The sequence below is a fragment of the Gasterosteus aculeatus genome, chromosome 2 (assembly GCF_964276395.1).
Source record: "Gasterosteus aculeatus chromosome 2, fGasAcu3.hap1.1, whole genome shotgun sequence".
In the NCBI taxonomy this organism is placed as follows: domain Eukaryota; kingdom Metazoa; phylum Chordata; class Actinopteri; order Perciformes; family Gasterosteidae; genus Gasterosteus; species Gasterosteus aculeatus.
The window spans coordinates 13448805-13472206 of NC_135689.1; the positions used below are offsets into that span (position 1 = coordinate 13448805).

A 23402-nucleotide genomic window follows, 5' to 3' on the forward strand; every position below is an offset into this window, starting at 1 on the left:
GATTTGTGCATGAACATGTGCACAAATCCTGGAGGCCTCAGCCGCTCTTTACCATCATGTTAGTGTTAAATCAATCAACTGCCATGTATTTTGGTTTCGATCTCTAAAAAATGAGTAAAATGTCTAGTTAAGGGGATGTTTTGTTTAAATTTGCAAGAAGTCATGGAAGGAAACAAAGCACGAGTGTTGTATACATGACGAGACACTGGTGTAAACATGGAGCCGTTACCTCCGTGTGCGTGTCATTAGTTTACGTCTGCACTCTGCACTGTTCATCTCATGGAGTTGACATGAATGCCTACTGTGATTGGAGTAGCGGAGTGTGGGTCCGCGTGTGCGCCGGGAGCGCCACATGTCCAGCCTGTGGAGTGCAGCGAGCTTTCGCCGTCGCGAGATAAGTGTCAGCCCGTGGGCCCGGAGGGCCGCTGACAGGTGGGCGCTTTGGTGAGGGTGGCTGGGGGTGGGAGTGGTGGCGTGAGGAAGGGGAATGAAGTTGGGGGGACGGGAGCAGTGTATGGTCAGACACGGCATGCATAATGCAAGGAATAGCTGAATCTGCTTGTGTGTGTGACAGTGTGGCAGCAGAGGGTCAGTGAAAGAGGAGATGGGGGGGGTGTGGTATGCAAGCGGGTATCCACAATATCCCCGTATACATATGGCATGCTGTTCACGGGGGTCAGACTGCTTCTCTTACAGAGTATGTGTGTGCGCAGCGGTGACAGGGGGAACTGAGCTTTTTGGACTTTGGGGTAATATTTGCATGGTAGGTAAGTTTGTTTGTGTATGTGTGTGTGTGTGTATGATACCATGCAAGTAATCTGGGGCACACTTTGTCTCAGCTTCTCTCCTTATCACTCGGTTTCCTGTGATTCCTGTTTCTATATATTTATATATATATGCATTTTACTGCATTTTACTTTTTCATTTTTATTAATTTCATTTTTGCAGGTCAAAAACACAAGTCAATGAAACATCCTATTTAGACACAGGTACAGTATTGATATGTTACATATACACTATATGCATATATATCGTACATGTATCGATACTCAATGCTTTAGGTTTATTATGCCTGTTAAAATGTCTCATTGAGCTTTTAGTCCTTTATGAATAAAATCAAACAGCACCTGGTTTATTTATGCAGTCAAACCTGGTAAGGCTTGCTTGACTGACTGAATTAAGAGGATGCATCGTGATGTGTGGAAGCCGCGTACCTTACCGTACCTTACTCGCCATCTATCGTTAGGGAGTTCAATTTGTCATCTGATGAAGCCTCATTTGTAATGACTTGCTTTCAGATTTAGAAAAATACATACTTACTTTATGACAGACTTGGACTGCTTAGCCATGTGTGTGAAATGACTACCAGGCGTTCAGCACCTGCTTACGTATGTGTCCATCTGTTATGGTATACGACCAGTACACCCAATGGTGATCATGATGCCACAGCTGCGATTGCCATCAACTGCGTAAGACATTCAGGAGCCTTGAGCGTGCAGAGTGACACACTATGACAAGCTATAAATAAACATAATCATGCTGGCCTTGAAATTAGATCAACTATGTGCTGGAATGTTATACTGTTTAAAAGTTTGTTGCCCAAGTTGACGTAGGTTTAACACAGCACGCTGTGTCAGCAGACCGGGAGGCTGCATCTAAAATACAGAGATGGAGAAGAGCCTTTGGAGAGGGAGGCCCGTCGCTAATCATCTTTCATTGAGGCTGCCAGAAGTCGAGCGTGTAGTGGAACACCACTGAGCCCACATACAACCTGCTACAAGAGACATACCATGGATGTGCACCACCCATGTGCTGCACAATGCCCACATACAACCTGCTACAAGAGACATACCATGGATGTGCACCACCCATGTGCTGCACAATGCCCACATACAACCCTTTTTGTCTCAACAGCTGGAAAACAGAATCAACAATGTCCAGTTACTCTAGCCTATATTCAACCAACTTTAAATTGAGACTGTATTGCATTGCGTCCTCTACTGGCCTTCTTAGTACACTGCAGGTACAGTTTGTACCTGTATAATGTAATAAAGTGTGTAATAAAGTTAGTGCGTTTTTGTTAACACTTTTACTTTGAAAATGGTATACATGTATTCGGATCATTTAAAATAAATGTATCTTCGGTAATATGAATAAGTTTTAGATGATCAAAATAAAAAAAACTCCAAACCCTAAGTGTTAAACTGTAGGCCTAAACCGGGTCAAGGGGCCTGGCTCCCAGTGTTGTTGTGCAATTTAAAGCTAATTCTATTCCCTTAATAGTTTTGTATTGATGCAAAAGTCGAATGAAACTAGCCGGTGGGCATGTTTTGCATAATCTCAGATGAATATCCATAATACATGGCCGACGGGATTAACGTTAGATCCGCACATTTTAATGAAATAATTGACTTATGGTGCACCAATCGTCTCACTTTCGTCGGACTCGCAGATGACAGTTGCCTTTGGCGTGGTGTTTCTTTTCCTTTTTTTTCATGCCTCAACAATCCTGCCCCTGATTGGTTCAAATTTGACACCCACATCCGCTGACCAATCAAAACGTCATAATCATGTTGGTACGTTGGGGAACGGAAAAAACTCCACTCTACTGTACACAACCTGCAGGAGAGGAATATTTCAAAACGTTCTTCGACAGTTTGTTTCGGAACACGTACGTACAGAACCTGCTACGTGCAGATTTGCCTAAACGGACAGTGCCGGACATCCTACTCGCAACGTAGCCGGAGCTAGCGAGCTAGCATCGCAGCTAGCAGTGCATTGTCAAACGCTCCGACAGCGATAACAGCTGATTCCCCATAACGTTACTTAACTGTAGCCTCGAGACTCTTTCTAAGGTTTCGATTCGGTTTGGGGTTTTCCTCGTCGCACGACCCGAGTGGGGCTATTTCACTGAAAGCCAGTTGACCTTTTTGTTTTCAGTAGCCTCGGCAGGAGAGCCGTAATGTGACGACGTGATGTGTGACCAGCTAGCAATGGTGCAGGGACAGCGTCATCAAACCAGGTGAAGCAGCGACGGGCTGATCCCAGTTGAAAAGATCAAATGAAAAAGACGCGTCCTTCTGATGTTCGTATATTCTTTTAAACGTATGTTTTGGCAGACAGCCAAGTCGGTGGTTGTATTTTAGTGCAGATGAATTGAAATGGAAGTTAGTATTACGAAACCGCCTCTAAAAATCCTCACGTTACGTTAAATGAGGCCCATGTTGGAACAACATCTCGATTCCGTTTCGTCGTGATTGGTTTTGTTTTTATTTGTCCAACAGCGACGATACAACACGAGAGATACCGGTTATAGAAAAGAATAATCGAAGAAATGATTTGGTCAAATAGATTTGTGATGCTACAAGAGCTGGTGCTTTTCGCGAGGGGAAGCAGGTGGATGACAACATCTGGTGGGCCTTCCATTCTCTCCCACCAGATGTTTTTACCACTTCATGTTCGTTATTGCAAAGTGGGCTATTTAAAAAATGCCAGCGATTGAGGTGTGTATTGTAGTAAGGCAACTCTACCATTCGTTGTTTCGGGTCAACCATCAGATAAAAAGGAAACACTTACTGCATTTAACACGCTCAGCCATTAATACAAATACGTACATACAACATAATGTAACCACTCTGCTTTAGTTACATTAGCAAACAAATTCATTGTTTTAATCCGCAGCCAAACGTGGAGGTAAAGTACACTGTGTTGTGCTAATGCCACACTGCTCAGTGTGTGCTCCTCAGGTGTCACGCTATATGATGGAATGGGCCTTGCGGGTTTTTAAAGCCTTTGCTTTGCTGTCGTCTTTGTCAAACAGAAAGAAAAGCCTGTGCTCATCTGACAAACAAGCATGTTTCCAACTCTGCATTGATCATTAAAATGGTAAGATGGTTTGATACAAATTCTCTATATACTACTTTAATGTCACTCGTTCATTCTTTAAACACTGAAGTAAGTAATGTAAGTACAACAAGTAATGCAATTTGTCTGAACCAATAGAAAATGGTCTGAATATGACAAGAACAACATTGAGTTATGATGTACAGTATTTAGATAAAAAAATGAAAATATGATGTTTGCTAATGAACAAGTATACTGTTAGTACTGCTCTTAGTACTACTAAGTGCTGAATGACGATAACGTCTTTATCTGTTCAACAGGTGTGACAGCTTTCAGAAGTCCCGTGTGACAGTCTTCCTTCAGTGAGCTGGATACAACCTCCACAAAATATGGAGGACTCTCCTCACTTATACATCTCTGAAATTGGCACCAATGAAGATCTGGATGAAGGTGAGGAGGAGGAGGAGGAAGAGGAGGACGAGGAGAACGAAGATGACATTAATCAAGAGGAAACTAACATGCAGCCAGACATGGTTAAGGCACCGTTCCCTGATATTCACAAACACGCCGATCAGGATACTGAAAGAGGCAGGAACTCTTTTCCCTGCCTGCACTGTGAGGGACAATTTACCAGCAAACAGGGCTTAGAACAACACACGCACACTCATGCTTTGGAGAACCACGAGGCACCCGCATACAAAAGCCATGAGAGCAACATGTCTCAGTCGCAGCAGGAGAAGACAAAGCTTCCGGATTCAGGAGGCTCAGTCGTGCAGTTTGATTCTTCATCCCCCGCTACCTCTAATACTTCCGTTGTGTCGCCCGGTGACCTCGGCGCTCTGCCAGACAGACCGGGAGTATTAGAAGGGCGTCATGCTTGTAAGTACTGTGAAAAGATGTTCACTACACAGACCAAAAAGAGACGCCATGAGCGCAGGATGCACGAGCAGCACCTGCAGGTCACACGTGAAGAAAAAAGCCAGCTGGCCCAAGAGGAAAATCTTCAGAAAATGCTCCCTGAACCTTCTCAACAGGAAACGGAGGTCGGGGATAATAGCGAACCTGCTGCTGTTCTGGAGAATGACGTGGTGTGCACAGAACATTACATGCTAGATGTTTCTAGCAATATCTCAGAGAATCTCAGCTTCTATATCGATGGTAAGATAGTGTCAACAAGTACAGTCAGTAGCTGTGAAGCATCCGAGATTCCTTCTGGTTCTTCATCCCTAGTTGGACTGGATGCCCTGATTCTACACACGGCCCAAATCAGCCAGGTTTTAAATGCAGATTCAGTTGCAAGCAAAGACATACCTGGTCAACCGCAGGTTAGGAGAAGAACTGCAACCCCACCTCTTTTACCTCAAATTAAAACTGAACTGGAGTCTGAGGGGGCGGCGCCTTCTTCGTCATCCTCACTCGTGTCTTCTTTAATAGAGAATCTACTCCCTCAGAATACCGGGGCCACGGTTGGGCAGAAGGAGAGAACTGTGTTCCTGTCTCCGAAGCTAAAGCAGCTCCTAGAGAAACAGGATGGCCTTAAACCTACACTTGCCCTCATAGCGGACGCCCAGAAGCCTTGTTCCCCCGTCTCCCTGTCTGTTCTGGCGGCTGGAACGGGAAGGTTCAAGAGAAGGACTGGCTCTCCACCGAGCTCTCCTCAGCAAAGCCCAACATCCAAAGACGAAACGGCAGATGGTGGAGGTGGTGATGCAGTGAGCACAGGGCAGGTAGAGACTCAACCTGTGCAGCAAACAGCCACTGTGAAAGATGACCCAACGCAAACGCCATCGGAGGAGCCGGCCGTGAAGCCCGTCTCGACAGAGAGTTGGCCCCCCGCGGCCGGCGGTAATTCCTGTAACCAGCAACCGCTGGATCTCTCCAATACGGTCAAAAGAAACGAAGAGTTAACCCTAGCTGAGGCAGTGCTGGATTTGAGCTTACAAAAGAGCACCCTAGTTAAATCTGAAGTGACATTGGATTTAGTTTCACGAGCAGTTTTGAAAGCAGGGAAATTTGATGCATGCATGGCGGAGACGGCCTTAATACATGTTGGTGAGCAAAATGTAAGCCTAGGGAATCCTTTAGTCACAGACTTCACAATACTTACAGGTCCAGATGTGATGACCCCAATGGAGTCCATGGCTGAGGGACTCGTTTACGGGCTCGCACTTCCATCCGGTTCTCTGACTCCATCAACAGCATCCCTTACCCCTGTTGCCTTGCAACCAGCTTCACCCTGTACCATAGCATTCGCTTCCCCCGTATCACACACTGTGCTACCTACTGCTTCTTCATTAATAACAGTTTTGGCACCATCGAACATTTCAAACGCTCCAATCCAACCAATCCAGTTACTAGCCCCTGATATGTCTCCCGAGCCCCTGGTCATCTGCACGGAAAATGCATTCAACTTTTCAGAGTGTGATTTAGCTACAGCATTTGCTACTACAGATTCCACAGAGCCTGTAGCTCTCTCCCAGTCCCTCGACCCAACTCTAAATCTACGTGGGAACGTTTTTCTCTGTGATCAAATAGCTCTCAACCAGCCTTTGGTTGAGTCCAATCCTATGTCAGAACAGTCATTCACGCCCACAGCATCTATAAATGACTCCCTCATTAGTTCGTATAATATAACCAGCAACACCGTGTTGATAGAGTGCAACATAGCCCTCGAAGCCCCGGGGAGAGTGGTTCCGGCTGCTGAGTCTCTAGCACCGATGGTCGTCAATCAGATGGAACAGCAAGAGATTGTATCGGCGCCCAACCCTCAAACTCTGGGCCCCTCTATGCTGATGTCCTCCATTGCAGAATCGGTAACTCTATCCGCCACTGACGCCTCAGGGATATCTGATTGTCCTGCTGTGGGGGAATCAAGTCTCGACCCAGAGCTTGTTGTTAATGCGAAGCCCCCATCAGTGAAAGAGGAGGAAGCGGCTGACGGCACCGTTTCCCTCCCCGAAATCTCCTCCTCCAACACTTCAACTTCTCTGGAACAAGCTTCAGAGGACGAGTCCTCAGACAGCACGCTGAGCGACGCTCAAGAGCAGAATTTCACCAAGAATTTCATCTGCAACGTCTGCGATCGGCTTTTCCATTCAATGAAAGAACTGGGCCATCATGTGGGAGACCATGCTGATGAATGGCCCTACAAATGTGAGTTCTGCGTGCTGCTCTTCAGCAAACCCTCCGCTTTGCTCGATCATCGATCGAGCCTCCACGGTGTCGGCAGGAGTTATGTTTGCAGTGCGTGCACAAAGGAATTTGTCTATCTCTGTAATCTGAAACAGCATCAGGATGAATTACATCCCGGACAGCAGTGTACCTACACAGAAGAAGAAAAGGGTAAACTAAGACCTCAGAACTACAATAACTCAATAAAAGACCGCACGGATGCTGCGGAGGAACCCGAGAAACTGGTGAAAAAGGAGGAAAATGTAGTGGACGTGGCTGCAGACGAACTGCTTACAACGATAAAAATCCTGGCATCGGACGGAGTCAAAGTCAAGGGGCCCGATGTCCGTCTTGGCATTAACCAACACTATCCCAGCTTTAAGCCCCCTCCGTTTCCATACCATAACAGATCACCCGCTGGCTCTGTGGCTTCGGCCACGAACTTCACCACCCACAACATCCCGCAGACCTTTAGCACGGCTATCCGATGCACAAAGTGTGGGAAGAGCTTCGACAACATGCCAGAGTTGCACAAGCACATCCTGGCTTGTGCAAATGCCAGTGATAAAAGGAGATACACGCCCAAAAGGAATCCCATCCCTCTGCGCCACTTTGCAAAAACTCAAAATGGAGTTTTGTCCACCACTAACACCACCAACGGACTAAACGCTTCCAACAGACCCAACCGGTCCAAACCCAGCCAAGACTCACCAGTTAAAGTCAAGTTCAAGGTGCTGAAGAAAAGGAAGAAGAAATTGGCCCAAAGGGTCATGCCGCAGCGGAACAAATCCGCCCCTTCGTCCAATAAGATGTCCCCTGCACGTGTGGACGAGCCACAGGAGGTCTTTGTCTGCCCGCACTGCAGCAGGGAGTTCACAATGCGCCGCAGCCGGACCAAACACATGGCCGTCTGCCCCAAGAAGCCGAAAGAGGGGAAGAAGAGGAAGGACGGGGGAATTTCTGTGACAAAGGAAAACGATGGACACCAGCGTAGAAGGGTGGAAGAGAAGCAACAATCCTCGCCTCGTCACAAAACAAGACTGCAGAGTTCAGCCAGTTCGGGGCCTGCCAAAAGACCCGCCATCCTGCCCGTGCAGGCCGTCTTTTCGAGCAAAAGAAGTAAAATAATCATAAAGGAGAGCACGCAACCAAAACCAGAGACGCCCGCGCTGAATGAACCCCCCGTGGTTCGCACTTTCAACCCCTCAATGCGGCAGTACACCAGAGTGCAGCACGGCGTCAAAGGGCTCCCCATTAAAATCACCATAGTGAAGCAGCAACAGGCGGCGCCACAGAAGGATGAGCTGCTTCCCACCCAGAGCCGAGCGCAATTCGTCAGCAGAGCCGCCACCGGCAGCTCTGAGCCAACTCCCACCACCTGAAGGCTCCTCGGCAGGCCACCAGCGGCCATCAGGTAGTCACAGCACATTTGAGTGTGATCCTAATGATAATCTAGGGATGTGGTGCAAACAAACATTGAGTACTTAGCAAAGACCTGCAGTACACAGGGTCCGGATTCGATGGGTACTATTGAACTAGCTGTTGTTGTATGGGTAATAAAGAAAACATGAAATGATTAGCGGGCAGGCTGAACCCTCATGTATATATCTTCTGCAGTATATCTTTTGTTGTCTCAGGACCCTGCTGTGCGGAGCTCCTCTCACTCTCTCATAGCGATGCAAAGCTGCTAATCACAAGGGCGACGCCCGGTTTCCATCTTGCTGTATAATGAAGACGGATAAAAAAAACGGATCTCTACGGATACTGCAGTGAGTGGATGTATTCAACTGAGTATTTGAATGCTTTTAGCTTGGGAGGTTTTTTTTTAAATATTCTTCCTTGATTACATGAAATTCCTGTCAACAGCTTGGATTTGCACTTTGAAGTTAATCTGACTGCTACATGTCACAAATTGGAGAGGAAGTGGGAGGAATTGAGCTTGAAGCCTGCTCATTTACTACTTTTTGATTTCAAAAAAGAAAACAAATTGCAGAGAGGATAGCAGCTGGCAATCATTCTCAGCATGCAATTGCACTTTTTCTTATACGTTGTTTTTCCTTTTGGTTTAAACTCTTACTGCATGCTTGTTCTACGGCTACATTCATTGGGATGGATATGTTATTGCGAATACGCTTGAACCTCTGACGATGCTCTCAAGGTCTAATGACAATAACTGACGTGATAAGGGAGTTAAGGGTGATCTAAATGCAAGACTACATGGTTAAAAGTAACACATCACAAAAGTAACACGCCAGATCTTTGTAAAGGAAAAAAAGTAGGAAGAAACGAAACCTACCTACACATGTTTTAGACTGGAGAAGGTTTTTACATTGTTTTGCTCGCACTAGCTGTATATTTAGACCTCAGATAGATTTTATTGCGTGTGTTTTTGAGAGTCAGTCTGACGGGAGTGAAGAGAAAAGCCACAGTGCCTGGAGCACATTGGACAATGATTAGGCACAAGCGGTAATAACTAAGGCAATGATTGCTTGCACTCCAGCGATCCCAATAGGATGGTGGGGGGGTTCAAAATCACAGCTCTATTATACAGTGTAACTATGGCTACAAGCCACCTGTAACAATCTGTCTTGTTATGGTTATCATCCCTCTTGATTACAATTAAAAAGTCTGTGTTTTGTGTGAATGTGACATTGGTAAATTTGTGCCATCACATGTATATAATACAACTAAATGTGGCATAAATTGGATGGATGACCATTAAACTAGTTTGGTGTTTCGCCCATATGGAATTTCAAAACAGATAGTAGCCTCATCTCATACGTTAGACTTCGAGTTGAGTTTATAAGGCACCACAAACCCATTTTCTACTATTGGGAAACAGTTTGATTTGTTGACACTGCAGCTGCAAACAGAAGTAGTGTATCATCTGAACAGCCTGGATACATCATTCCCATTTCTACACAACTTAATAATTTCATTCTGAACAGCTTCGGGAGAGGAACTTCAGTTTTGGCCTCACAGGGTTTTCTCTGAAATCTTGAAATATGTACTGTAGTCCAGTTTCCTTACAGGCTTTTACATATTTCCATGTGAGTATTTATTCCCCTCAATAGTCATGTGAGAATTAGTCTGTTTGGGTCTCTGTACCGTTCACGCTTGTCATCATTGCGCCTAATCTATTGCCAGCAGTTTGTTGTGTGAAGTGTTAATAATTAATTCCATGTGTACGGTATAAATCACAAAATGGAAACGTAATGCTGGAACCCCGTGAAGACGTACGGAACGTTTGTGGCTGGTGGTCACTAATCTCAAAATGTGAGTGTGATAAATTCTGTTTTGATTTAAATGTTTTATGTGCTGCTAGTTTGGAGAGCTAGTGCTATACAGGGTACTTATTTAATTATGATTATCATGATGTTTTGGCAAACTAAAACTTGACAATGGCCTATTCGCGAGAAAGAGAGAGAGGGGAATTATAATGGTTCCTCTGTTTTACATTTTGCCTTTTTAACCCTCTCTGGTAATATGTGTTGAGGATGTACAGGACGGTTTGGGTAGACTGTTATTTAACTGTGAAAAGTGCTTGTAGCATTTCAAAGTGTATATATTTATTAATAATTTAAAATCATGTAATCAATGTCTCAACAGATCCTTTGTATGATTTGCACTAAAGTTTTTCAAAGCGTGTGTTTAAAATAAATGGAGAATGTTAAGATGACAAAGTTTGTGTGAAACTTTCTTCAGTACAAAAATCCAATGAATCAATTTGTTGTTCAATTCTTAATGTCTGTCGTGTCATGTCGGGATATTATACCAAATATTCAGTTACTGAATTCTATTCAGTTAATATTCATTAACTTTTTAACCATTTCAACACAATTTGAAACAAGATTGCCAGTCTTACTGGAAAAATAATAAAATGTCCAGGTGGTGGCACACTTTCCTTATTTCAACCTGCGGAGCAGTCGATTTATTAGAGTGGATTTTGTAATGCAACTGCAGCCCTTCTGTTAGATAATACATACCCATGGATGTTTCTGCCCTATTTTAAAGCATTGTTTTCAATCACCAGTAAAATAATGGTTGGTATCAAAAGAAAACGCAAAGAATCCAGTCTTTGACTTTTCTTCTGGGAAAGCAGTGAATCTTTATTTGGAGCAGCTGTCAACTGTGTCCCGTTTTTGTATTTAATATTTACAAAAAATGGTTGCGCAACATGATACTGCAAATGACCTCACATAAAAAAAATGATGAATCAAGCGAAAAGTGAAACTAGAAATGCCAAAGTACTTGCATCAAAATGTATCTGCACGCCTTTCAGCTGGAGCTTACACTAAGAACCGTCTCCAAAGAGCCCCGCGCCTCTCAGGAAAACTAATCCGCACCAGCACTATTTATCTGGGAAAGGTCTAATTAGCAAAGTTAGCTGTTGGTGGTGAAGCAACTGAGAAAGTAAAAAGAGTAGCAGAGAAGTAGTTTGCTGGTAAAAAAATAAAGATGTGCTGTTAGGCTGTAAATGAAAAAGTGGCCAAGTATCTGCTGTGATTCCCAACATAATCTGCACGAAATAAGACCAATAAACCAAAACACCTGCGTCCACTGGCTGTAAATTGGGTTGTGAAAAGGACATGACTTTTAACCAATCTCACTCTGTTGCCCATTTGATTAGTTGTTTGCTAATCTTCAAATTCTGCAGTGGTACATTTAATTTAAAACACACCCGCATCAGAGGAGACATCTTCGCACCGCTGAAGCCTTTAGAGTGCACTTTATCCCTTTTTGATTATTACTCGTAGGTTGACTTTGATTCAGTGAAACTAAACGAACGGCTTAGTCTGTCTGCATAGACCGGGTCCAAGAGTACAGCTCACGCTTTGTTCATTAATAGATGAAGACTCTGCATAAATTGCATGGTTTGGCGAGAGGCACTGCACCGGGCATGACTTCAATTCTCATATTGCCAGTGATGCACAATTTTTTATCTTCTAATATATGGATCTAATAAAAACTAAAAACATGAATTTTCCTTTCTGTGACACTGAGCTATCAAAGCAATCCCCCTGATCCCCTTGTGTCATGGTTATAGGCATAAACTGTAATCAAATGCAAAACCCAGTAGCAGCAGGTGAATGGGGCTGGTATCCGGTCTTATGTGATGGCTTGTGGGTTTTCTTCTTTCCCGGGTGAAGCTTTTATTTTCACTCTTCAGAAGCGTTGAGCTCTTTGGGGGAAAATCATCACCGGCAGTTTGTTTATCTTTTGTCTCTCTCAGACAAGTTCCCAGCCCCGGCATATATATATATATATATATATATATATATATATATATATATATATATATATATATATATATATATACATAATACATACATAATCAATTAAAGAGAACACACACAAGCGTAAAGTTTGCAGTTGAATAAAAAGAAAAACAGAAGCTGTCAGATGCTCTTCAGATTCTGTATATAAAAAAAGATTCTTTAATCCTTTATTAATCGTTATAAAAGTCAAGTCTCTGGAAACGAGGGACCAGGCTTCATGTTCTTTTTAATTAGCGGTGGCTGGCAGATGATTTTTCACATTTTTCACATAGTTAGGAGTCGTGCCAGTGTACCTGGAGCGGCGAAGCACGGCCCCGAGGTAGAGTTTCTCCCAGCGCTCACAAGCTATAACCTCAAACAGAGAGGCTGCATTTGTATGCTCGACGCAGCTCGTGCTCTTAGCCCAGGGCTATGTTGAATTCTCACAGGAAGTCATGAAGAGGAGTGAGGAAGCGTGATCAGAGATGATGGAAAACAAAAACATTCATCCCAGAAGACTGAGGAGAAACCTTTGAGCTGCCTGTCGTTGATTTTGTCAGTTTTATCGAAGCTTTGGCAAGAAAATACACATTCTGCACTGAATCCAGTAAAATAGCGTGAGACAAATTGTATTTTTTTTGGTACCTTGCAGTTGGGTGGGTTTGAGGTTTGCCCTGTATCTGATCTGTGGAAATGCAAAAAAAATTAAAAGCAAGTAAAGTTTGGATAAAGGTTAGGATTAAGTTTGCATGAACGGCGCGTGACAGGAGGACAGAGACTTGTCAGGATCACAATGTTCCAGAGGAAGACAGATCAAAGAGCTGAGTCACGCCGTCTCTGGCGTTGCTCCTTCAGCCTGACAGCGACATCATTTTCACTGTGTCTGTTTAATGAACTCTTTTCTGAATATTAAACTTCATATTGCATGTTTTTTTTGCCAGATCTCCCCCTTCAAAATGCAAATCTTTAACCATATAGGCTTGCAGATCCCTTTCATAGAGCCGCCGCCGATAACTTCTATAAGGCCGAGTGTTCAAAGGGAAGACGAACCCGTCTCTGGCATCACAAAGGTATCCAACCACTCCAAGCAGAAATAATGCTAACAGCATACTGGGGGAAAAGCCCTTTTGTACCAGTCTCCTCTTCCTCCTCTGCATGCTGTTTAGAAGCGGAACAGACATGGTAATGAGGGCATTAATAAAGGATGTGGATCCATTTTTAATGATCCGCTGGCCCCTTTAGTTCGAAGCTGATGTTCTCGTCTGTTTTTGAGTTTTCTCTTTCAGCGAGACTCGCGGGTATACTTAATTTATTTTTTGCCTGCACAAGCAAAGTGGTGCATTAGAGCTGCATACACCTGACTGTTTGCGTGTCAGTGAGAGATAGCGAGACGCAGGATGCTCCTCGGTCTCTGTCTGGAAGATAATACCTGAAGTCAAGAAGTAAGGAGGGCAGAAATAACTCAAACTTTATCATCCTGGAGGAACAGTCATAAAATGCACACTGTAGATCACAGAGAAGAGAAAACAGAAAAAGTATTAAGGGTGGAGGAGTGCACCCGCTCAAAACCCAGGGACGGGGATGAGACCCGCTTTTGGCTCTTAGTTACACAGCTGCAGGCAGGCTGAGCAACAAAGTTGATTGTGGCAGTTCATCTTTTCCTTTGTGTCTATGTTTGGCTTTTTTGTGTTTTGAGAACTTGCTTCACCTCTCTGGCGGGTTCATCTAGCAGCCATCTAGGAACTTTCCAAATGGGTCTTCTGGCCAGGTCACATGTTGGCGCGCTTATCTGACTGTGCATATTGTCACCTTCCCAATGCATATGCCTTTCCAATGCATATGCCTGGCAACTCACAATAGAAAAGTCAGGCTGCATTCAAACGAGGGGAGGGAAAAGAGAGAGAGAGAGAGAGAGCGATATGAGAAAAGCCACAAGCAGCAGCAGCGGTGTACTGTTCAAATGTGCTTTACGCACACTTACACACACTCGTCTCTCTTCGCACTTCGGCAGGGAAGAGAGTCCCTCTCTGCAGCAGGCATCGCCTTCTCATCACTCTGTCTCTCCTTCTCCCTCTCTCTCCTTCCCTCCCTCCCTCTCTCTCTCTCTCTCTCTCTCTCTCAATGAGAGAGACCACTGATGATCAGGCTGAGCACAGCAACCCACCACAGATCTCCCATCAGCTCGGGAGCAAACAGCGAACTCTGACGGCATCAGAGGCAACCAGGCGCAGGACTGATCTGCAGTCAGCGGGGAAGCAGCAGGGAGGAGAAGGCTTCAAGAGGCAAATTTAGCTGTTGAGAGGGGTTGGAGTGAGAGGATCGCTCCTCCACACTGAGGCTGAGCCACAGTGCCAACACACACACACACACTCTCTCTCTCTAAAGGCGGAGGACCTCTTCTCTCCCGAAGATCAGCCATGGAGGAGATGCTCACCTGCAGCCGCAGCCCTTTCTCCCAGGTGTTCGGGCGTCAGGGTCAGCTCATGCAAGCCAGTGAGTGTTAACAGCTACAGACGTCCAAGTTGCGGTAGTGGTACGATATAAGTGAAGTCTGTGTTCTTTTTTAAAATTTGGTTCTAAAGATTTTTCCTAGCTAGACAGTTAATTAGACTGACTAGATTTAAATGCAGCAAAATTCATTATGTTGGGGGAGTTGAAGAAGTATTTCTTAATATTTTGTAATATTTTGTTTCACCAAAAAACATTAAAATAAATAGAAATTGATATTGTATCATTGAGTATCATCCAGGTTTCTTAATAATGTTAAGCATGCTACCCGTTTCTCTTTTTCGCGTTATTCTTCCCTGTTGTGAAACATTTAAAAGCACGCTTTCTCATTGAATTGAATGAGAAAATGTGTCTAAACCTTTGCTGCATGTTTTTTTTTTCTGTCCGAGGAAAAGTGACATAATGCATTCATCATCATTGAATCATTTCTACTGTAGTCAAGTTGGACACAGCGACGTGTTAATGATGACAGACTTTGATACTGCTCTCATGCACGACAGCGGTGTGAGAATGTGTGCTCTCGGTGCTCGTGGGTTTGCAGGAGCGGACCTTGCGTTGCATATGTTTGGATCCGCTCCTTACCCAACCTCTCTGTCCTACCCAACATGCCACAGGTCTAAAAAGGAAAACCACAAGAAGTTGTTTAGTCGAAGGAAAATATGACAGGCAACCATTTTGCTTATTTTACTCACAAATTCCCACTGATGCTTCCACGTTAAATGGTGCAGCAACACAACAAATGCTATGCAGCTATGTACAGCTGTGTAGATTTAATCTCTTCAGAGTTAGCAATGACATCATCTTCCTGTCATATTTCATAATGTGTGAAGGGATTCTCTGAAATGTCGGTGCCAGACACCTAAAGCTATCAAACTCTGCTCGTGGGCACTAATATGCAGCATCTGTGTCAGTGTGAATTGTTTGCTTGGGCTTTGAGGGGTTGTCGCTTTTTTATATATTTTCTCAGGATCAAACCCGACAGCACGACCCAATCTGACTCGGCCGTTCTGTCGCAAAGTGTCACGGTGCTCCAAAGGCGCCCTTTGGTCATGGCTGACCTGATGAGAGGCGTTGGGTCTTAGGGGATTGTATGTACATGCTTGCACTGTGTCTGCAGCCATGTTCCTCTACTGCGGTACAAAAATAACTTTGTATTTCTTCAGCTGAAATGCCACACGAGGAGGACCTCGAGCTTATTCTTTCGCATCGAGTCGAGCCGTACCTCGTGGGATTTGAGTTCTCATTCATCTGTGACTAAAGGCTTTGCTTTCCGGCTGCCGTTTTGCAAAAGTAAAGCAACAGCCTTCCTGTGGCCTGGAGAAGTTCTGTCAAGGACATGCTGCAGAACAGCAACATGTTTGAATGGCTTCATTTTTGAAGTGTTTCTCTGTGAGCCGGGTTTTGGAGTCTTTAGTTGTAATTCAAATTACACTGACACTGAATATTCAGTCGTTCAAATCGCCACAGGGGATCCTTCTCTTCCTTCTCTGTTGCTTTGTTCCTTTCAAACTTAAAGGCAACTTGAAGTCGAACCGAGGAGCTCATTTGCAGTGACTCTCCTCCGATGGCTTCCGATCACTCACTGCACAAGGTGGCAGTGCTGTGCGAATCCAAACCTCAATGTCGCCCCTTTGGTCGTGAAACTGACGCTATCACTGCGTGCGTTGTGCTGAGTTACAGTCACTCTCGCGCTCCCCAAGTTATCTATGCTCTTTGAAGCCGGTGCTGCACGTCTGTGATTTCAGATGTGCAAGCGAGGGAAGGGAAGGGAAGGGGGGGGGGGGGGGGGGGGGAGAATGTAAGGGAGAGGATGGGGCAAGAAAGTGAGCAAGCTGCAAATTGTGTGAATAAGAGATGTGTTTTTTTTTCCTTCTATTTTTAGCAACAACCTTACATACTGTTACAGAGCTGCTGCAAGCCTAATCCACAGTAGTGCATGCTGGCAATATCTGAACAGTAATTACACAGGGAATTTTTTTTGTTATCTTTGGCTGTCACCCATCATTGGATCAGAAGTCCCTCGGCTATATGTTAAAGCCTCACGGAGTTTTAGAGAAAAAGCCCATTACATGAGTGTTGCCCAAAGACTTGAATTTTAACAACCTTCTGGTGGTTCCCTGGTAGAATAACACTTGACAGATTCTTTTTTTTTTACTCGCTGCCAGGTGCATAATCCTGCGACAATTCTCCTACTCCCCCACCGGTGGTTTGATAGGTTCTGTGTTCAGTGTTGTGATGCCTTGTCAAAAATCCCTCAGTAGCCAATGTTCCAGTTTGTTGGAGGAGCGGGACAACTCGGTTCTTTAAAATAGTTGGTGTTCTTGAAAACGTCCTCAGTGACTCAGGGTTGGTCCGTTTAGGTCGAGCATGATTCCTGAACCGAAGCTGGAATCATAAAAGCTTATTATTGAATGGCGCAAACGTATTGGAGACAATAATGTCACCTCACAATGACCTGAGATGTTTTGGCTCTGACAACTCACCTTCTGCTGTCGACCAAAAGCTTCCTGTTTCTCATGTCTGCTATATTGCCCCAAATTCCAAAAACAAACCCCTTTCAATCTTAAAATAAATCAGTATGTAAAAGGATTAATGTCCAACATGATTTGGAATATTATTGCTTACCTCTGTTGTGTAGTTTTTTGTTTGAAGCTACAAATGCATTGCCCCCTTTATTTTTAGTCTACAGTGTGACAACTCAGGTCAGCAGAGCTTCCGACAAATGTGTGAAATAAACATCGGACTGCCCCGAAGCTACGATGAATTGAACGTCACTGATAGAGGTTGAGGACTACTTGTTGTTGGTTGATGATGAGAGCATCTATTTTCAGTTTAGCTGATACTTTTCCATTCCTTACCATCACTTTACCCTTTAAAATCCCCTTAATACGTCAATAAACCGTTGGTAAATCCCTGCTCAGCAGAGGTGAACGTGATTTGAAGTTTTAATATGTGACCACTGCAGGTGTGGAACATATTTGGGTCTACTTTGAAGTGATTAATTCCTCCCCTGCTTCCACTTGTGTTATGGTTCCATCTCACTCACAGATTCCACACACCTCCTTTACCCGGTGGGCTTTCCTGCAGTAAGAGATTAGTTTCATGCTCCTTGTGTTGTTAATCGGAGTCACGTTGCAAGACGTTTGCCGGTACAGTAATGTGCACATTTTTTTCTCACATTGTGATTTGGTCCTTTATTAATTTTTTTATTTTTTAACGTAATTGTTGAGGATTAATTAACATTCCATTTCTGTCTCTTCAAGACCTGCAGCCTTGATAGAATTAGCATGCTGAGATTTGGATTTGTGTGTAAAAACAAATGGTTACTTTATTGAAGAAATTAAGCCACCAGAGATGAATTAGCTCTTAATCAGATTTAAAATGATCTCACACAATCTCAGTAGGTGAGGAACATCTTTCCCATATGAAAACAATACAAACACAGACCATAATCCATATTAATGTCAAAAAGACACTATGCAGTACTTTTGGCTCCATATTTCTCCAAACTAAATACTAAATACATCCATTTCATCTGTACAGTTTAGAGGTTTTATAAATATTTCATACTTACCGGTAATCTCTATATTAGTTTCCGTTATGTATTTTTGTTAACATTTAATCTCTTTAAAAAAATGTTCATACCAAGTGCACAGTCTACAAAAAGCAAGTATGGTGCTCAAAAAGTGGAACTGCCTTCTCTGCATTGTCACTGTTATTTTGTCTGTAGTTATTTTTTTTTGTAAATGCATTATCAGTGTATTTGTGGTTAAGATTAAAAGTGAATTTATGACCTGACCAGAAGAAAACAAAGAGCACAGTCACGTAACATCCCCTGATGTACTTTATGTCTAGACCTGTTATTGACAAGTCAATCACAGATGAATGGCGGTCATTCTTCTGCACCAGTGGACTCTTCCTCTCATGAGTTAGAAACCATAGCAGTTCCATCTGTGAAGAATCACGTCAAAATCACATGTGAACTATTGAGCTTGCTACTAGTGCTCAACCAGCCTAGTGTGTAAAAATGGCAAATTGTTGTTTTTAATTACATTTGTAGATGATGTTTCCTTGGTCGTGAAACACTGGGTGACATTGTTCTGGGGAAAAGCTTTAATATCGTTCATGGTCTATTATTCAAAACTCCTCAGAGAGGAAAACTGCTTTCAAGGAAGTCATTAAAGTTCAGGCAGACCATGGGGCACCTGGCACACAACATTTACAATGCACAACCTTTCCATTGCTGTGCTTATTGTACATCTCCAACTTCTATTAACCTTCAGATGAATGAGCACGCTGCCAGAACAGTCTGATTGAAAACAGACCGGGGGTCAGCGGGCGCTGTCTCTGCATATAGTTGTCTTTTCCTCTACCTTCCACGAAACAACCTCTCTAAAACAAACGTTGTGTTCTCCCCTTCCCACATGGGTGTCATTCTGAGAAAAGATAACAAATATTTAATATTGTTGTCTTCTGTGGCACATTCACAGGAGATATTGAACAAGAAAGCCGGCAAAGAAAAACACTTCAGCCCACTGATCGTATCTGAGGTGCAATAAAACCCCTAAAAAAGATAACATGTTCGGTACTTCAGCCGTGTAAAACAGTAACACACCTCAAGGACATTGCAGCGGAGGGTATCTTAGCTTTACACAGATTCACACGTATGACCCAATTCATGAACAGAAAAAGATATGTTCTCGCTTGCTGCTTCACCCAAAAGGACACCAACTACTTTCATGTGTCCATGAATCTCTAACAGCATATAAAACGGCATTAATGCGCAATATTCACTATATCTGCAGCTGACTTTGGGAGGTTACATCTCTTGAATACTGTGTAACATTTTTTAAATACAGGCCAAAAATAAAATAAAACTGGTTTTCTGCGTCACAAATCTGTACAACAAACAATACAAAACCACAACATTGTCCACTTTTTATATCTTAGGACCAATAAAAAAACTGTAATAAAAAATATTGTTAAAGGATTATTAAAAAATGCAAAAGGTTTAAGCTACCTTACAAATTCATATTTATATATTATATATAATATATATATTCTTTTTTTTACCCAGAAAATTTGAAGAAAAAAAAACAGTGAACATTTTCCCTTATCCCAGGAATATTATTTTAGTTCACTGTCACTTTTGTTTTTATTGATTTGTTTCATTTATATTTTGCACTTCAGCTGCCACCACACGTGACACGTGACTGTTAACGACTCGCCGATGAACCGCTGGTCATTCAAATAATCCTCACGTCGCATGGCAGTTTGATCAAACCAAAATTAGTGGTAAAGTCCCATTTAGTAATAGACCGAAGGAGCAGAAGTGTGAACTTACGTCACAATAATAACACGGGACGACAGTCTATGTAGATATTGTTGAAGATGTTAACAGCGAGATAGTGAAGGGTTGACTGCTACTTTGATGCTAGCTACCCCCGCTAGCATTGTTAGCATGTGTGTCCCCTCCAGCTAACAGCTAGCTAAAAGCTAACGTGCTCCATATGGTCATTAACGTTAAGATGAATGTGACCACTATGGAGTGTGTAACAACAGCCGCTTCATGCACGTTTGTGCAATGGGTGAAAGCAACAAACAAACACCACTTTTTAAGGTAAGGAAAAAGTTTTTTTTTTCGCGCTAATATTTATTGTTTCCTTAAAAGTGCGTCAGTTTGTGGAGAGCAATTATTATAGTTGTGTTACTCGGTAATAGCGTCAGTCTTTAGTTCTTCAGCTCATGGAGATGTAACTTACAATATTGTCTAATGTTAATTGATATATGGGTCTAACAGGTGTGTGTGTGTGTGTGTGTGTGTGTGTGGTGACCGATTCACTGATACTAACAGCTGTGCAGCTGACGTCATTTTACTGATTAAATCCTCTGTTGTTGCATACGGGAGCTAACGAGGTGCTAACGAGGTGTCTCTGCCTACACGTCCTGTTTTAATTCATTTTAAATGTCATTAGCTAGGACTCTCTGATGTGTGCTAATGGGGAGTAGAGGAACTGGAGTGTGTGTGTGTGTGTGTGTTTATTGCAAGGGTGTGTGTGAAAACAGACTTATCACAAGTTTAAATAGGCGGATCTAATACACGATTACAATCCTCTACTATTGTTTTATGACGCACTGTTAGTTATTTAGTTAGTTTTCATGTTCATGAGGGGTCAATGCCAGCAAGAACTTTGTATAATTACTTTTTTTAAGAATGAGATTTGGTGAGGATTACTTTGAATTAGACTGATAACATATACACACACATCTGTTCCTGGGAACTGAGTGAAGATTATAGATTTTAGGATACATTTGAATTAATGTGATTTAATAAAGTCATCGTTCAGAATCTAACAAACAGTCCACACTGAAACCCCCCTGCATTGTATTTACTCATTTTTCTTTTTGTTTAAGTAGTAAATGCCCACCAAGTAGCCGCTATATTACACGTTGTGTTTTTTTTAACTGACCAATCCTTCAAAGCACATGAATGAAGCTACGAATGTTCTTCACGGGAGACATTTTGACTTGTTACTGCAGGAAAAGCAAATGCTATGGACAGCAGCAGCAGCATGCAACAGCCCAGATTAGGTGGACGCTAGTGGCAAGGATCAAAGAATCAAATGACCGGCGCTCTTGGATGAAGTCTCCCTGTTTATTATGAGGCAACCCAGGTGGGTTCGACGTATAGACCCATCCGGTTTACCGGGGCTCAGCCTAGAGGCACAGAGCTCGCTGTGGAGGGTTGCGTCAGATGTTCCCATCCGGGTAATAATAGAACTGTAGACCGTGAGGATTGTGGTACAGATAATTCGTCCTCCGGTTGATCGGCGAGGCAGCCGTAATCCTCACTAATCACTCCGAATTGATTGTGTTTGCGGCCGTGATTGTTTTGCGGCGTCGTCGTATTTTGCGGTGATCAGAAGACACGAGTTTCCCCTCCCCGTGTTCTGTTCTTTTCTTCCTGCTGGCTGCGTTTATCTGCGGCGGCATGCGGGTGATGCGTCAGCAGCTGCATGTGATGTTTCTGCCAATCACGTCAACCCCCGAGTCTCTAATCCTTCCCTCCCCTGCTTCCAAATCCTCACTTCAGGCATCCGTGCTCTCCCATCTCGACAATCCATCTCCGGCAAGCTTTCCTCAGTGAGACCAGAGATCGTTGACGAGTGATAAAAGCTTAGACTTTAATCCCTAACACATACAGGATTATAGGACAAGTGTTGCTCATTTGGAGCAAAGCAGTAGCGCCCGATGTGACTTTGAGAAGACAAGGGGGAACTTTTTCAGCTCACTTGTGGTAATAATTTTCAGAGTAAATGTCCGACCACACTGGACAGTTGGCAAATACATTTAGATTGTGTATTGTATTAATTTCCCTCTCTAACTTTTATTTAATTTATTATCAACCTTAACATTAAGTTTTCTTAGTTCATTATTATATATATGTTTATGTATCTAATTGTGCATTACTGTTCTTTTTAATTGTTACGTTTTTATCCACCAAACATACAAACAAACATACATTTTCTTTTCATTATGCAAGACAGAGCCACATGTCATGGGGTAAACTTTCCTTTTATTGATTGATCCAGAGTACAAAGATTAACCGTTTGTGCAAATTATTTACTTATTGATTTATTTTAGATTTCGGTGTGTTCTTTCCTGCATTCATAACTTAACCTCTCTGATGCCTTTGCTACTACTTCCTCCAGTAAATCAATGAATACCAAGACATCTCCAAAAATATATCAAAACTCAAATGCACGCTCAGAAAGGATGTTCAAATATTTTATTCCATAAATGACGAAACTCTGGGGAAGGAAAGGGACAGAAACGCTTCCACCTCCAACTGTGCTTTCAATAAGCATGACGTACAATATGTGCAATATATGCAATATATGCAGTGAAGTTCCCTTTTTTACACCCTCAATGTCAAACACAGTCCACTTGAAATTCCCTTTGCTTATAGCTTGATTGAAATAATGAGTGAAAGAAGCTAGTCCGTTAAAGTCCGTTTTCATCAATCAAGGAGAACATCATTATGGAGGAATAAACGACGCTCATCAAATGCTAAACAATTATTAAAGATGGAACACATCGTTTTTAAACCTATTTTTCTCTCTCATGCGTTCATTACAGGTTTGTTAAGATAATAAATAATAAATTATATACTCTAGCATCCAACCAGGGCTGCTTTTCATTCTTCGGAGGTGTGAAGAGGCTTAAGATTTCACCTTCCACTGTAATTACGGGAGGCCCTGCTGCCTCAGGGAGTAATCTCACTCCAGCTGAGGTGTGAGGACGGCTCAGCGCAGCGGCCTCCGAAACCGACGCGGGGCTGTTAGACCGAGCCGACCTCCACGTCAGTCAGGCCACAGCAGCTCAGCGCCATCGACCTGACAGGCTATGAATGTTATTCCTCTAATAGAAATGTGTAACATGAATTATTTTGGCAAAAAAGCGCAAACAACCAGCGCAAATATGTCCTTTGGCTCCCAAAATGTCAAACGTTTCCTTTTGAAATTGGAATTTCACCCTAATAATAAAACAATTTTATAATCCTCCCACAGCAATATAATTAATGGAATTAATTTTCTTTTACTCGCAAGCACTTATGACTTA

At 43.1% G+C, this 23402-nt stretch overlaps 2 protein-coding genes and 1 long non-coding RNA gene across 7 annotated transcripts in view; all 3 read left to right on the top strand.

Moving 5' to 3' along the window:
* The first annotated feature begins 573 nt into the window (after positions 1–573).
* Positions 574–2138, top strand: LOC144384544 (uncharacterized). Its single transcript, XR_013451335.1, has 3 exons — positions 574–763; positions 949–989; positions 1641–2138. It is a non-coding gene; the product is annotated as an uncharacterized LOC144384544 (long non-coding RNA).
* A 375-nt stretch (positions 2139–2513) lies between these two features.
* Positions 2514–10697, top strand: prdm2a (PR domain containing 2, with ZNF domain a). 3 transcript variants are annotated; one of them, XM_040193270.2, is made up of 5 exons: positions 2556–2671; positions 2941–3022; positions 3821–3885; positions 4164–8428; positions 8652–10697. In XM_040193270.2, exon 4 carries the CDS (start codon positions 4233–4235, stop codon positions 8394–8396), a length of 4164 nt encoding a protein of 1387 aa, XP_040049204.2. In that variant the 5' UTR covers positions 2556–2671; positions 2941–3022; positions 3821–3885; positions 4164–4232; the 3' UTR covers positions 8397–8428; positions 8652–10697. The 3 variants fall into 3 exon arrangements, with proteins under 3 accessions (XP_040049203.2, XP_040049202.2, XP_040049204.2); XM_040193269.2 differs by having other exon boundaries at positions 2514–3022; XM_040193268.2 differs by lacking the exon at positions 2941–3022 and having other exon boundaries at positions 2544–2671.
* Positions 10698–14223: 3526 nt separating this feature from the next.
* kazna (kazrin, periplakin interacting protein a) overlaps positions 14224–23402 on the top strand; it is a 129915-nt gene continuing 120736 nt past the window's right edge. For 2 of the 3 annotated variants that reach the window (XM_040192799.2, XM_078083952.1), the window contains exon 1: positions 14290–14765. In XM_040192799.2, the coding sequence (XP_040048733.2) occupies positions 14690–14765 (76 nt within the window). In that variant the 5' untranslated portion in view covers positions 14290–14689. Of the gene's footprint in view, positions 14766–23402 lie in introns of all 3 variants that reach the window. The other variant, XM_078083956.1, reaches the window with a different exon arrangement.

Excerpts from the sequence above, each read along its gene's own strand:
- prdm2a (XM_040193269.2), top strand. The coding sequence starts at position 4,233 with ATGGAGGACTCTCCTCACTTATACATCTCTGAAATTGGCACCAATGAA.